Source organism: Meriones unguiculatus, chromosome 1 (assembly GCF_030254825.1).
Source record: "Meriones unguiculatus strain TT.TT164.6M chromosome 1, Bangor_MerUng_6.1, whole genome shotgun sequence".
NCBI classification, from domain to species: domain Eukaryota; kingdom Metazoa; phylum Chordata; class Mammalia; order Rodentia; family Muridae; genus Meriones; species Meriones unguiculatus.
Window position 1 is genome coordinate 90,935,710 of NC_083349.1, and position 14,488 is coordinate 90,950,197.

General features: G+C 41.2%; 1 protein-coding gene across 4 annotated transcripts in view; it reads right to left on the reverse strand.

Moving 5' to 3' along the window:
• Positions 1–3,281: 3,281 nt before the first annotated feature.
• The window catches only part of Foxn2 (forkhead box N2), a 54,852-nt gene continuing 43,645 nt past the window's right edge, over positions 3,282–14,488 (reverse strand). For all 4 annotated transcript variants that reach the window (XM_021663890.2, XM_021663891.2, XM_060363324.1 and 1 more), the window contains exons 5-6: positions 9,371–9,439; positions 3,282–7,421 (exon numbers count right to left, since the gene is read on the reverse strand). In XM_021663890.2, the coding sequence (XP_021519565.1) occupies positions 6,898–7,421; positions 9,371–9,439 (593 nt within the window). In that variant the 3' untranslated portion in view covers positions 3,282–6,897. The remainder of the gene's footprint in view (positions 7,422–9,370; positions 9,440–14,488) is intronic.

The window sequence follows — 14,488 nt, forward strand, 5'->3', positions numbered from 1 at the left end:
CTGGTTCAGTTCCCAGCACCTACACAGGTCCCAGCTCCCAAAACACCTGTAAATCATCCTAAGAGACCCAACATCCTCTTCTAACCTGCAGTGAGCACTCCATGTGCATTTGTGTATAAAAGCGTGCACACACACACACAGGGGGCCTTGGAGAGAAGCCACAGAAGTTTACACCTGCTGTCTGCCCTCCAGAGAACCAGGGTTCAGTTCTCAGAAACAGAAAGGTGGCTCACACAGTCCTTAACGCCCGTTCCAGGGCATGACTCTCTCCCGATCCCTGTGGGCACCAGGCACGCATGTGGTGTACATTCATGCATGCAGAAAAACACCCACACACATAAAATAAAATGAATCTAAAAGGAGGGAAGAAGGGCTGGAGAGCTGGCTCAGCAGTTGAGTGCATGTGCGCTGCCACAGGATTCGTGTTCTGTTCCTTACAGCCACACGGCCACTCACCACAACCATGTGCAACTTCAGTGGCAGGGATTCTGGAGCCATCTTCTGGCCTCCTGGGGCATGCATGCATGTGGTGCACAGACATACACGCACCCAGCCCATATTAAAAAAAAAACTTAGAAAATTGAAAATGAGTGAACAGCAGAATCCCAGAAAGCTTCTTCCTTCTGCACACGGTGCCCTTTTACCCTCATGTACCCCTCAGGCCCTGGCCCTAGACAATTGCCCTTCTGGTTTCTGTTATATTACAAAGGACTAGATTTGTCTCTTAAAAATAAGAAAAATCCACGTGCGGTGCTGAGTAAGAATGACCCCCATAGACTCGTGTTTGAATACGTGGTCCCCAGTTGGTGGCCATGCCGAAGGAGGTATGTCACTTAGGGCAGGTTTTCAAAAACCTGAGCCATTCCAACTGTGCTCTGCCCTCTATTGCATTTCAAGCTGTGAGCTCTGGGTTGTTCCAGCCACTCTGCCTGTGTCTACCAGCATGGACTCCAGCCCCTGACTGTGAAGTCCCAAATAAATTCTTTCTTCTGGTAGTATGAATGTAATTGGCCCCCATAGGCCCATAGGGAGTGGCACTACTAAGTGTGGCCTTGTCGGAGGAAGTGTGAGCTCTGAAGTCTCATTTATGCTCAAGCCTCGCTCACAGTCTCCTTCTGCTGCCTGTGGATCAAGATGTAGAACCCACAGCTCCTTCTCTAGCACCATGTCTGCCTGCATGTGCCATGCTTCTTGCCATAATGGACTAACGTCTGAAACCATAAGGCAGCCCCAATTAAATGTTTTCCTTTGTAAGAGTTGCTGTGGTCAAGGTGTCTCTTCACAGCAACAAAACCCTAACTAAAAACACATATGGTGTCTTATCATAGCAATTTAGAGTAAGACACCAAGCAAGTGGGATCACATTGTGTGTTCTTTTGTGAATGGCTTCAGCACCTTTATAAACGCCAGGTTTCCCTTTTTCTCTACTCCTTCATCCCTCTTTCCCTTTCCATTCTTTCATATTGGGCTTGAACCAGAGGCCCATGCTGTGCAGGCACTCCAGCACCGAGCTCTACTGTCTTTGAGATAGTCACTGCTTCTAACTCACCCTGTAACCTGAGCTCATCGCCCTCCTGCGTTAGCCTCCCACGCTAGGCTTATAGGCCTGTTTCTTTCACCAAGCATAGCTGTTTCTCATTAGATTATGGCCTTGTGAAGGAAGAGAGCAGACGTGGAGTCCCTGTCTATTCACATCAACAGTCAGTGCTAAGAATGTGGCTATGACTGCTGAAGTCTGTCTAGATAGCCTGTCTGAAGCAAAGCCTGCTGGACTTCCACACTGTAAAGATGCTCCCTCCCAGGCCCAGGCCCTTAGAAAGAAAGAGACTGGGCACAGCCCACTTAGAAAAAGAGAAGCTCTGCTTCCACAGTCCAGTTAGAAGTCTTGGGAATAGATCCGCCTGTGATCCTCAATAGTTTATATCCCATCAACTCAGGGACACTTATTTTCAGTCTTCTCCCTCCCTCAGCCCCTGATCTTACCATCTTACCTTAGTTTTGCATTTTCCAGAATGTTACACTGTTGCAATCATAGGACTAATATTTCCAGATTGGTTTCTTTTCAGTAGGATGCATTGATTTTTCCTCTGTCTTTCCATGGCTTACTATTGCATTAAAAAAAAAAAATTATGGTAAAATGTAAAATTTACCATTTTTACTAATTTTAAATAGTATTATTCAGTAGCATTAGGAACATCCAGTGTTGTGTAGCCAATCTCCAAAAACTATTCTCATTTTGCAAAACATATGCTCCAAGCATATTAAACTCTGCCCCTCTACTCTCTCAAGCTCCTAGCAACCATGCTTCTACATTCTGTCTCTATCAATCTTATTGCTATGGGTACACCATCTAGGTGGAACTATTCAGTATTTTATGTTGTAGCTGGCTTCCTCAATTTAGTATGACTTCCCAGTTCTAACGTGTCACACTTCCTACCTTTAAAGAGTGATGTTTCCCATTTTCACTATCTCCTCATCTGCTGATGGACAATGTGATGGCTTTGGCTCTGGTGAATAACGTTGCTGCCAACGTTACCAGTGTCTTAGGGCAGAAGCCCTGGTTCTGCCAGTCTCAACTGGTAAGTCCCAGTGTACCTCACAGAGGAGTAGCCAGTAAGTGTACAAAGTGGTCAGACTGGGAAAATGAGAAGGGGGTTTAGTGACATCCCTCCCAAGGCTGTCCTCAAATTGCTAACAGAATGCATGAGATTTCAGAGGAAAGAGAAACAATGGCTGTATGTGTGTGTGTGTGTGGCCCGACTCCTCATCTGGGGTCTGGTTCTGCAAGGGGATCTGCCGAAGCTGGTAGTACTGTCGTCACCAAGGGCAACAATTATTGCTCCCATTTGGGAGTGATCTGTACTGTTAGGCTTGGTGATTTTAGTTCCTGACCATGAAGATATTAAGTAGACTTAAGAGCCAACTGGGGAAGAGGGAGTAAAAATAAGAATCAGCGATGAGCCAAATGGAGTCGGTCAGGCTAGTGGTGGGTACCTCCATCATGGTCGAACAAACATCCTTCCAAACATATTCTTTTGAATGTGTACCAAGAGGGGCAAACATGATCATACAATAAAACCTCATTCTTAACTTTTTGAGAATTGCCCATATAGCTTTTCAAAGTGGCTATAACCATTTGTAATAATTCAAGACCCCATTTCCCCACATCCTCACAGAAGTGCCAGTAATCAATCTCTCTCACACACTGAAAATTATTTAAAAGTTAAAATATTTTTTAAAACATCTGAAAACTCACATTAAAGAACAGAGAAAGCACAAAATGTTATAAAATGACATTTATTTTGCAACTTTATCATAATGAATTGCATCTCTTTGGTAAAAATAAACTTTATAAACATTTTAATAGTCAGAGATTAGATTAAAAAAATGAAAAGGTTTGTAAGTTGTTTCTACTGTGAACAAAGACTGGCAACTGAGAAGTATTTCCCTTGTGGCTGGCCACCTACTGGCAGTTAAACTCTGAAGGTTTTTATGCTACATCAGAAAAGAGGAAACAATTTAATAACAAATTTCTTTAATCAAAATGTATTTTTATACTTTTGTTTAAAAATAAATAATAGTGATAATGAATTGGCAATTATACATTTTATACACTATATGATGGCAACATAATACTTTAAAATTAAGCACTTTGCTCAATTAAAAAAGTACAAGTTTGAAAACAAGTTTGACAATGGCACTGGCAGTTAGATGTAAAGAATGTTCTTGAAAAATGGCAGGTATAACATTAAAATATTCTATTTTGCCTTTCAATAAATATTTGTCTACATCATTAACACACTGGAGTAAACTTTAATCAAAACTTAAACATTTCAAAATAAGAAAAAAGAGAACACTATGACATATATGTAAACCAGAAAGCCTCAAAATTGCTTAAATAATATTCAGAGGCTGTTAAGCTGTTGTCCACTCTGAGACAACAGTCTTCAGGCTCTGTGAAGCTCAGCTACCTGCCGCCTCGGCTGCTGTGAAAGGCCTCTCAGTCTACGAGACACAAGCATTCCCTTAACATTTGCTCTAGCTTTGAACTGTGCTAAGAACGTGCACTTAACTGCCCGCCTAGTACGAACCCCTACAGAACGCCACAGAGAACACTGATGGCAAGCATATGCTAACCTTTACATTCTACAAAGGAATCTGGGCTAAGAGAAGCTGGGCTGGCCGTGAGAACTAAAAAGGCTCCAGGGTGCAACAGGGGGGACTCACCCCTTGCTCTTCTACTGATCTAGGCAATGATTTCGTTCTGAATTTGAAAGCAAAAGATCAATTGATTTAGTAATATACTGCACAAACAAATTTTAAAAATGTATTCAAGAAATACCAATCTCTTGGCGGTGTGGAAAATATATTAGTGCTAAGAAACAAATTTTACTAGGAATCCATTAAAAATGAAATTGGCAACAAAATTCTTACTTTGATGTAAGGCAAAGTATACCTTAGCTAAAACCAGCTTTAATATATTGAAACATGCATGTTGTTCCTGCATTTTCAAGCCCTGCTTATTACACAAAGCTTTTTATTTACTGGGTGTTTCCAGCCAGATTCAGGATGACTTCCATAAGTGGATGGTTCCAAGCTATCCTTCTATCTGAGCACACCAAGCACAGCATAATCTCCAAGAACATCGTAAGGGATGAAATCACAGAGATTCTCCCCTTGAGATGGACGCCTGGACACAGCAGCAAATGACAAGCGAGACACGGAACTCTTGGAAGAGAACTAAGTGCACACTGTTGGGGAACTTCCTATTAGTCTTCCTGCACAAGCCTCCTTGCTAATGGCTGCAGCTTGAAAGTAAGAGTCCACTCAAGAGGAAGAGGAAGGAATTTCAGTTAACTGCCTAAGAGGCATTCTGAGAGGTCTTTCTCCTGGAGCTGAGAACTCTTTCCTCCTACTTCAGATCACTTTCCTCCACTTGCAGGACAGGCTGCCCACTGCACAGGGACTTACAGAAACATGTGGCAGAGCTTTAGAACAGACACGGACACCGGAGTCCCCGGACACCGCAAGGCCCGTGCCGAGGACCATGCGGTTAGCTTTAAAATACAGTGCCATTTAACCGGACTCTGCATCTTTACAATCTGCACCATGCTAAAACCATACTTTTGTTTGGTGTTTTATTCAGTCTGCAGTAAAAGACTAACTTCATTTAATTGTTTTCTAGAGAGATAACATTTATGAATTATAAAAATTCTAAATTCCTCACCCTGCATTGTCAATAAAAGAAAAAGGTCTATATTTTAGTAGCACCAATTCCATTAATGTGGCTATCCAGATTCAATTACAACTAACATGGAAACAAGAGTATATCAATGCTATTATAGCTTAAAGTGTTGCCAATTAAAAATGCTTTTGTTTTTCTCCTCCTCTGACAGTTTTGCCCAAATAAAAAGTAAAAATAAAAACATTTCTCTCTTAAAAAAAATCCAAGAAAATGCTTTTATTGTCATAAAAACATCTGAAAGCAGAAAACTAACCTGAGCCTGTGTTTGTGTGCATACAGAAGTGTACATATGCATATAAATGAGAAAAACGTGAAGGTCTAGGATACAGGATGGATCATGAATTTAGACTAAACTTTCCCAAGGTTTCTCCCACCACTGTAAAAATATATATATATTTGAGTTATAGTATTAGTATCCCTGTTCTGAATACTATAGTCAAACTGTAAGTGATACGAAAACTGTCTCATATAAGCAGTTTTATTCAAATACTTAAAATATCACAGCCAATGCACTTCTGAAATAGTAATATAAAATCCTTTAGCATGAATTAATGGCACATATAGGTATTACACAGCCTTCTCACAAGTTTTGTGTAAGATCTAATTTTGTATGTATTTTGAAATCCCTGAAGATATTTATCTCTACAGTTTCCTATTAAATGTTTTAAATCTAATTCATTACACATATAATCTTAATTTATACAAAGCTTGGAAAGTTTTGCCCTCAGTGACCTACCTTTACCTTTATTTACGATGTCATAATATATCTTCATTAAAGCATGTTTAGAAAAAAAATGCAAGATTCTCTTTCTGTACAAGTGTGTCAAGGTGAATGTTATTCCATGCACACTCTGGCTATATCCTCTCTCCAGACAATTTTTACTTAACAAAGACAGCTAGCAGCTAAAACTTAAAAACACTTGCAAGTACTCTGGGAAAGGGTAAAGGCCACAGTGATGCTATGCATTAACTGTGAGGTAAAAACATTTCAAAGATACTATTGCAGTAGGAAATGGAATCTTGAGATATGCCACATGCCCAAACGACCTTTCCAAAACCTTAGAAGTGTTACATTCTCTACAAAGCAGAGAACCTTCTAGGCAATTTATACAGGGCCATGCTCATGCTGCAACAAAGAATAACTTAAAACAAGTATAAGACAAAAGAACCCCATTTCACCCTTCTGGATTGTGTCAGGAGAGAAGCCCATGAGACAAAGATGCCAGCATATGCTTAGCCACATGAGTAACTACAGTTAACTACAGGATGGGAAGAAAATTGAAGATACTGAGTTACCAATTTTTTTACTGATTAACAAAAGTTTTCTGTTTTTGTTTTTCCCCGCCTACAAGTTTAAGACAGAGGCTGAGAATTTTCCTATAAAAAAATTTCCAAATCTGGGAGACACTTATTCACAGAAATTATGTTGTGGGGGCCTTTATGTCAGATTTACAAGTAGGCATGATCCTAAGAATAACTGTTTAATTAAACAAATACAAGAAAAGCAACCAAGAAATATTTGGAAAGAAACAAGTGGCACCCCTCCCCCACCCTCAAGCTAAAGAGGTCTGTTATGGCTCTGACATCCCTTGTAAAGAGCTAAGTAGAAGAGTATTGCCACACTTTAAATAACTTGACATTAATAAGGGTTTCTACTTTTTTCGGTGTTTTTGATTTTGTGCCTTTGCAGTACTTATTAGGGAGCCAAGGCAGGTACGGATTCCAGCGAGGTGGAGCAGCGAACCAGCTGCTTCTTTGAGCTCGTCATCAATTTCCTGACACGGCTGTTTCCGACTCTTCTTGCCTGGCTGTCCTCTGCGAGTGCTGTCACCATGAGCTTGTGGTGCATAGCCACTGTCTCCCAGAGGGTCCTCCTCGTCTTCGGCGTCTGTGTCTTCCTCGCTGTGGAAGCCCTCACTGCCGTCACTCCCCGAGTGGCTACTCTTTGGGATGAACTCATACACTTCATCCACAGAAGACAGGGAAGACACGCTAGCCCTGGACGCGCAGCGCTGGGCCGCGATGCTGCTGGCACTGTAGTTGTGGTCTGCTTTTGGATCAACGCTGGAGGCTGGGGAATGGCTCTCCTGTAATCGCACAGCACTGGGGTCACTGAAAGCACTGCCGTAACTCCTCTTCTTCTGCAGGGATGTCTTAAGAGACAGAGGCTTCTCACCTGTGGGAACAGAGCTTGATCAACAAGTCACAGCTACCTGACTGCAAAAAGAGCACTGGAAACTCCCACTTTAGAGCAGTAAGAGCTTGGAATCAGTCTTTTGCAGAATCTCCCCCACATATTACTCTATTTATAGCCACAAATCTGAAATATTTAAAAACCATCTGAAAGATACCCTGACCTTTTCATGGAACATAAGGTTACTTTGAACTATCTGCAAAGACTGCCTTAGAATGACTATATCACTGTGTAACAATTTCCTTGTTTGCACTAGTACAAAGAACCCTGCAGCAATGAAATTTGTTGGGTACCCTTTGCATGCACGCACATGCATACACACATTTTCTAGGAGGGATAGCAAGTAATAGAAGTTCTGAGTAAAAAGGTAAATGTGTCTTAAATTCAAGTAGGCTCAAATTACCCGAGGGATGAACCAACAGCATATGAAAAAAACAAAAAAACAAAAACAAAAAACAAACAAACAAACAAAAACCAAACACCTTCTTTTATATTACACTAGCAATCATTTACATTTTGAAGAGAGTATCTTAAAATTATTTTGCATCTCTCCGTATTTCTTCTTTTGAGAGTCACTTTCATATATCTGGCTAATTTTTCTTCTGTTCTTAATTTTTTTCTTTAAACATCATGTTCTTTCTCCTCTCTTAATTTCTCCCCACCCATCCATACAAACTTATATTCTTTCTCTGAGAATGAAAACAAAATATGAAAATGGAAAATAAAAATAAACTAAACCAAACACAGTAAGAAAAACAAACAAAAAAAATTAAAATAAAAAAATAAAAGCGAAACACTCTTCCTGGACATGGGATAGCGTCTTAGCTAGGGGTGGGGCTCTGTGCCCACTTCCTCTTCAGACAGTGTGTAGGGTTTGTCTGTTTTGAACCTGTAGTCTTATAGTACTGTTGTGCCTCAGATACACTGTGTTTCCACCACCTCTGGCTCAGTCTTTCTGCCTTCTCTTCCCACAGACCCTGAGCATGAGTTCCAAACTGATGTGGCAGTTGTGGATCCTGTCTGCTCATTTCTTACTTGTTGGACCCTTTTACACACAAACATGACATTAATCTCTGTCTATTATGAGCAGGTATAAAGAATTCTCCCAGTTTCGGCATTACTTCTCTTACTTTACCTTTTATGGTGCTGGGGGTCAAACATGCCCAGCACCTTGCGCATGTCAGACAAGCCTTCTGATGTGTTGAAGCCCCAGCCTCTCACTTGTTTTGAGACATTGTCTCGTCTATCCCAGGCTGGTCTCAAACTTGTCATCCAGAAAGCATGCTCCTGAACTCCCGATCTTCTTACCTACTTCCCAAGTGCTGAGATTGCAGGCGTTCACTGCCACACCCCGACTGTGCTGGTTTATTTTTCTCAAAGATACTCTTTGTTGTCAGAACTTCAATTAAATCTGACCATCTTTTCATTATGGACTTTGCAGTTTGTATCTAAAACACTCTTATTCCAAATTTTAAATAACCTTTAAAAATTACTTCGTGTGTGTGCGTTCTATAGAAGTCAGAGGACAAGCCCTGACCTCAGTCCTCCCTCCGACCACACAGGCCCCAGGCTCCACTACGGACCAGGCTGAGTGGTGAGCACCTCTGCCCACTGAGCCACCTCACCAGTCCAACGATAAATATCTTTTCCAATGTTTATTTGCAGCTTCCATCTTTATTTTTTAGCTCTTCAAGCTTACTTCTGAAAAGCACTTCCCTCCCTACATTTCTTGAGCAACACAATTTCTCATAGCATTAACTTCATTTTTTTCATATTTTCAGAGAAATAGAAACTGAGTCGTTCAGATTAAAACACATTTTAGTGAGAAAGAAGTAATTCTGTTATGACATTTAGTCATCTTATATTTTAAATCATTAGTTTGAAAAGGCACTTATAAAATTTATTTTAAAAAGAAAAGGATGGTTGCTTACATTCTAAAATCTCTTGTTCTATTGAAGTATTTAAAAGTATCATTGCGGTGGCAGCGTCAATATCAGATTCTGAAAATGGAAAAAAATAGTAGTAGCATTAATATTCCTCATGAGAGGCTTTCGTGAGCACTGTAGACATTCAAAAATGATAAGCATTAGCACTTTGGTGGCCCAGAATCTTGACATACACACCTTTAATCCCAGCACTCAGGAAGCAGAGGCAGATTTCCGAGTTCAAAACCATGCAGCTCAACAGATGACTGCGCTATTATTGGCTAGGCTCACAACTAAAAAGATAAAACCAACCTGTTCTACACAGCAAACTCCAGGATAGCCACAGCTACTTAGCAAGATTATCTCAAAACAAAATAAAACAATATATGCACACACCTATTTTGAAACAGAGTCTGTTATAGCTGAAGATGACAATGAACTTTGGACCCTCCAGCTTTAGCTTCTGAAGTACTGGGATTCCAAGTGTGCACCTCTATTCCCAGTTTATGTGGTTCAGGGATAGAATTCCCACGTGCTAGAAAAGTATTCTATGACTGAGCTACATTCAAGCCCATACTAGTCATATTACTCTGCAATCTTTAAGATTATGAACAGTTTATCAAGGGTATTATGTCAATGCGCGAAAAGCAAGAGTGCCTTTCTTCATTCATAATGAGTGTGAACACTGAACTGGGTCGAGGGCCACCTTTAAACGAAATTAGCTAGAATTCATCATAATGCTGCTTTTAGCATTTTACCTTGGATAACATCCTTACAATTATAAAATACATTTATTACACTCCAGTTGCCAAGATTAGGTGGTCACTCTACTAGCTGAACTTGTAGATGCTAAAGTTACTGTAGGATCATAAGTATTGATAATGTTTAGTCATACTTAATACACAGGCCGATGAACACTACAGGATTTTATGTGTGCACTCATCCATACATGCTCACGTCTGTGCTGGAGACCACGCACACCTGTGTAGAAGCCAGGTCACCTTTGTTGTTGCTGATGTATCACTGGGTAGCTTTGTTATGGAACATCAAAGTTTAGGATGGTCATCAAAATACAAATACAATCATCTTGACATGTTTGTATGTAAAAGCTACTTTGTATTTATCAGTATATTAATTTTAGAATCACAGTTTTGACACGATAAAAATTTAATACATAAATCAGTTATTATTTAGAAATAATAAACCTGTTAATTTTATTAAAAAATACTGAAATAATGTGTCTGTCACTTTCAAAACTCATTGTCAATAGATTTTTCAGGAAAGACTAGATCTGCTAACTCAAATTTACACATTAATATAAAGAATTTAAGACGCACTGAGCCTTACTTCATAAAGATTCATTAAAGTGACTGCACCTAATTTTTCAGTATCTGATTTTCTTTGAAGTGTTAAAGCCCCAATAAGATTTTATTTTTTCACTCAAAAAAAAAAAAAAAAAAAAAAACCGCACCCCCAAACCCATAATGTAGTCCAAGTACAAAAGTGTTAAAATTATTGCTAATTTTTGAAGAGGAGATTTTATGTGTACGGGCATTTTGCCTCTATGTATGTCTGTGTATACTTGTATGTCTGATGCCTGCAGAGGATCCCTGGTTTTTGTTTTGGGGAATTTCTTGAGACAGAGAATCTCACTGGTAGCTAGCCCAGCAGGAAAGCCAAGCCTGGTAATCCTGCCTCATCTCCCTACCCCTGGAATTACAGGCACTGGCATTTTACGTGGGTTCTGGGACTCAGTACCAGGTCCTCATAAGGAAGTGCCGTACTGACTGAGCTCCCTCTGCTTTCCCCAAGATCCATTACTATACATTCTGTTTGTCGGCTTGCCTTTTCTGTGACTGGAAGCAGGCCTTGCTCTGTCACCCAGGCTAGTCTAAGAGCCCTGACCCTGCCTTTGGATTTTAGGATTGAGGCGTATGCCACCACAGTGGGATTACAGCGTGACCTCAAGCTGCATACTCCAACAGGTGCACAGAACCATGAATTGCAGACTAGCCTGAGACACAATGAAAAACTGTGTCTCAAAAATACATGAGTAAGAAATGCTGTGACCCCTCAGAAGGCAAAGGCACTTGCTGCCAAGCCTGTCTGAATCAGATCACAGGACCCCACATGGTAAGGTAAAATAAGCTGCCCTCTGTCCGTGCCCGGGCATATACACATACAAATCAATATGATAAAAGATTCTGCTTCAGATAAAGCCACTAGGCTAGCACAGCCACACTTGTTAAGTTATTCTTCCTCTTGGTCATACTAGTTTGAATAACTCCTTGAAGAAACAAATAAAATAGTGTAAGCAATGATTGTAAACTTTAGCTTAAAAGATAAACTTAAAACAGGATCTAGATACGAAATTTCCATCCATTATATCTTAAAAATGTAAATGTTAGTGAATAAATTGCAATTAATAAAAATTAAAATTAAAAAAAATGGAACTGTTTACACTACAAAGTTTTCTAAGTTACTTGCTTTTATTTATTTTATGTTACTACAAACAATGAACCTTGAAGACACTGACTTGTTTACTCGCCAACGTGAGTGCAAATTCTCTTGGGGTAGGCAATATTACTGAGGTTTTGTTACTTGTTTTGGGGAACAGAACACTAGGTACCACTGGCTGGTCTTGAACTAGTGCTCTTCTAGCCTCTAGCTCCTGAGTCTGGAAATTGAAGATGTGACCCACCGCAGCGACCACACTGGCCCCTTGGGTTTGAATAATACTTCAAGTATACTACTGCACATGTCAGACCCTACAGCAGCTGGCTGCAATTCTAGCATTCCAAAAACAGGGAAGATGAATTCTAGGTCAGCCTGGCTGCACAGAGACCTTATCTCAAAGAAATAAACATATAATATGGGAAAATCATACTAAAATCTATACAGCTAAAGAAGCTAAACAAGAAGGAGGACCCTGGGTGAGAAGATCAATCCTCACTAAGAAAGGCAAATGGGACAGACATCGGAAGAGGGAGAAAACAAGGCACAGGACAGGAGCCTTCCACAGAGGGCCTCTGAAAGACCTACCAGGGTATTAAAGCAGATGCTGAGACTCATAGCCAAGCTTTGGGCAGAGTGTAGGGAATCTTATGAAAGAAAGGGGAGATAGAAAGAGCTGGAGGGGAAGAGCTCCACAAGGAGAGGAACAGAACCAAAAAATCTGGACACAGGGGTCTTTTCTGAGACTGATACTCCAACGAAAGACCATATATGAAGATAACCTAGAAACCGTGCACAGATGTAGCCCATGGCAGCTCAGTCTCCAAGTGGGTTCCCTAGCATTAGGAACAGGGACTGTCTCTGACATGAACTCAGTGGCAGGCTCTTTGATCACCTCCCCCTAATGGGGGAAGAGCCTTATCAGACAATGCAGCCAGTCCTGATGAGACCTGATTGGCTAGGGTAAGGGAAGGGGAGGAGGAGGATCTTCTCTATCAGAGGACTGGGGAAGGGGCATGGGAGGAGATGAGGGAGGGAGGAAGGGCGGGACTGGGAGGGTACCCAGGAGGGGCTACAGCTGGGATACAAAGTGAATAAATTATAATAAATAAAAAATTATCTTAAAAAAAGATAAACAGAGGGGCCCTCTAAAAATCATGTGGGATTTGTGCTTCAGTGATGGGCTGTGGAATGCAAGGGTTGAACAGGGTTAGCGCTCCTCCTTGATATTCAGTAAACACCCAGGACTACAGCGGGAACTGCAAAAGCAACCAGGAAACAACATAGAGTCTACATTCTGTCAACTCGTCCAATAAGCTGAATGCCCTGTGAGCCTAACATTATTACAGACTAAAAATACAGCAGAAAACAAAATAAACTCTTATCGCTCAGAAAATAAAGAAACAATTAAAACATTATGACAGTGACAAGTATGAGGGAGCAAAAGTAGAAAAGGTAATGGTTGGACTGAGAGCTCAGGGAAGTCAGAGAATGTCCAAAAAGGCATAGGATGTGAATTAATAGGTAACTTGTCACAACAGAGAGGCTAGGCAAACAGGGTCTCCAATTCCTGACTCTTGAGACCCAAGACAATTTGGTAGAGTTCATCACGCTTTTGGAAAAAAAAAATGCAGCTACTACCTATTATCATACTATGAACTAAAAAAATGACAAGCAGTTTTCCAAGTGTCACTACTTGTAGAAAACAGCTAGAAGAAGAGTGGGCAGGCTGGGTTTCAAACCCAACTCATGGCCCAGCCAAGTATCCTGACACAAGTCACTTAGCAGGACTGTTTATTCCATAAATAATTTTTTCTCTCTGTAACAGAGGATCTAATCTTGTTTCCAATTTTATATAACGGGAGGGGGGAGGAAGAGTAGAAAGAATCTAACATGGAAAATTATAGGAATTTAGCATCTATGAGTAAACTAGAATGCTTCTCACTTAAAAAGTTAGTGTGCGACTCCAAGATGGCAGCGACCAGTGTGCACTGTTTCTGAAGGGCAAAGGATCTGAAACTCCAAAACTGGTAAGTGGATAGGCAGCTGAAGTCAGAGTATGGACTTTGAGGATTCCTGGGCTAGAGGGGACAACCTGTGAACTGGAACAGATTGGATCCGGGGCCTCCGTGAACTCCTCTCCAGGGTCTGAGAGTGGCAAACACTCACCCCCCTGCACTTTAGGCAGTACCTTTGCTTGTTCCAGAGCTCTGGAGGAGGCTACAGCTGTGGCATGGAGTGCATAAGCCCAGTTACGGGCCTCCTTACTTTAAAGGCTAAACAGGGAACCCAAATCTGAGAGTCCACATACGCCTGAGAGTGAGTGTTCGTAGGTACTCTTTCCAAAACACATGCCAGGGAGTGGGAGCTTCTGTGAGAGTACATACAGAGCCCCAGATCTGGGGTCCCTCTAAGCTAGCTGCAAGACGTGGGATCCTTCCCACCCCCACTGCCACCATGGGCAACACAGGGATCCTTGGGATAGCATTCTCAACATTGAAGCCCCTGTTCTATGGGTCTCCCAGTGGAGTCCAGCCAAACAATTCCTGGACCCAGATAGTGCAGCCCAGAAAGATCTGATGAGCACTTGGAGCACAATACCAAGACAGGCCTGTGGGCCACTGTGCCATTCCCACCTGCTCTGCGCCTGTGAACGCCTGTGTATACACT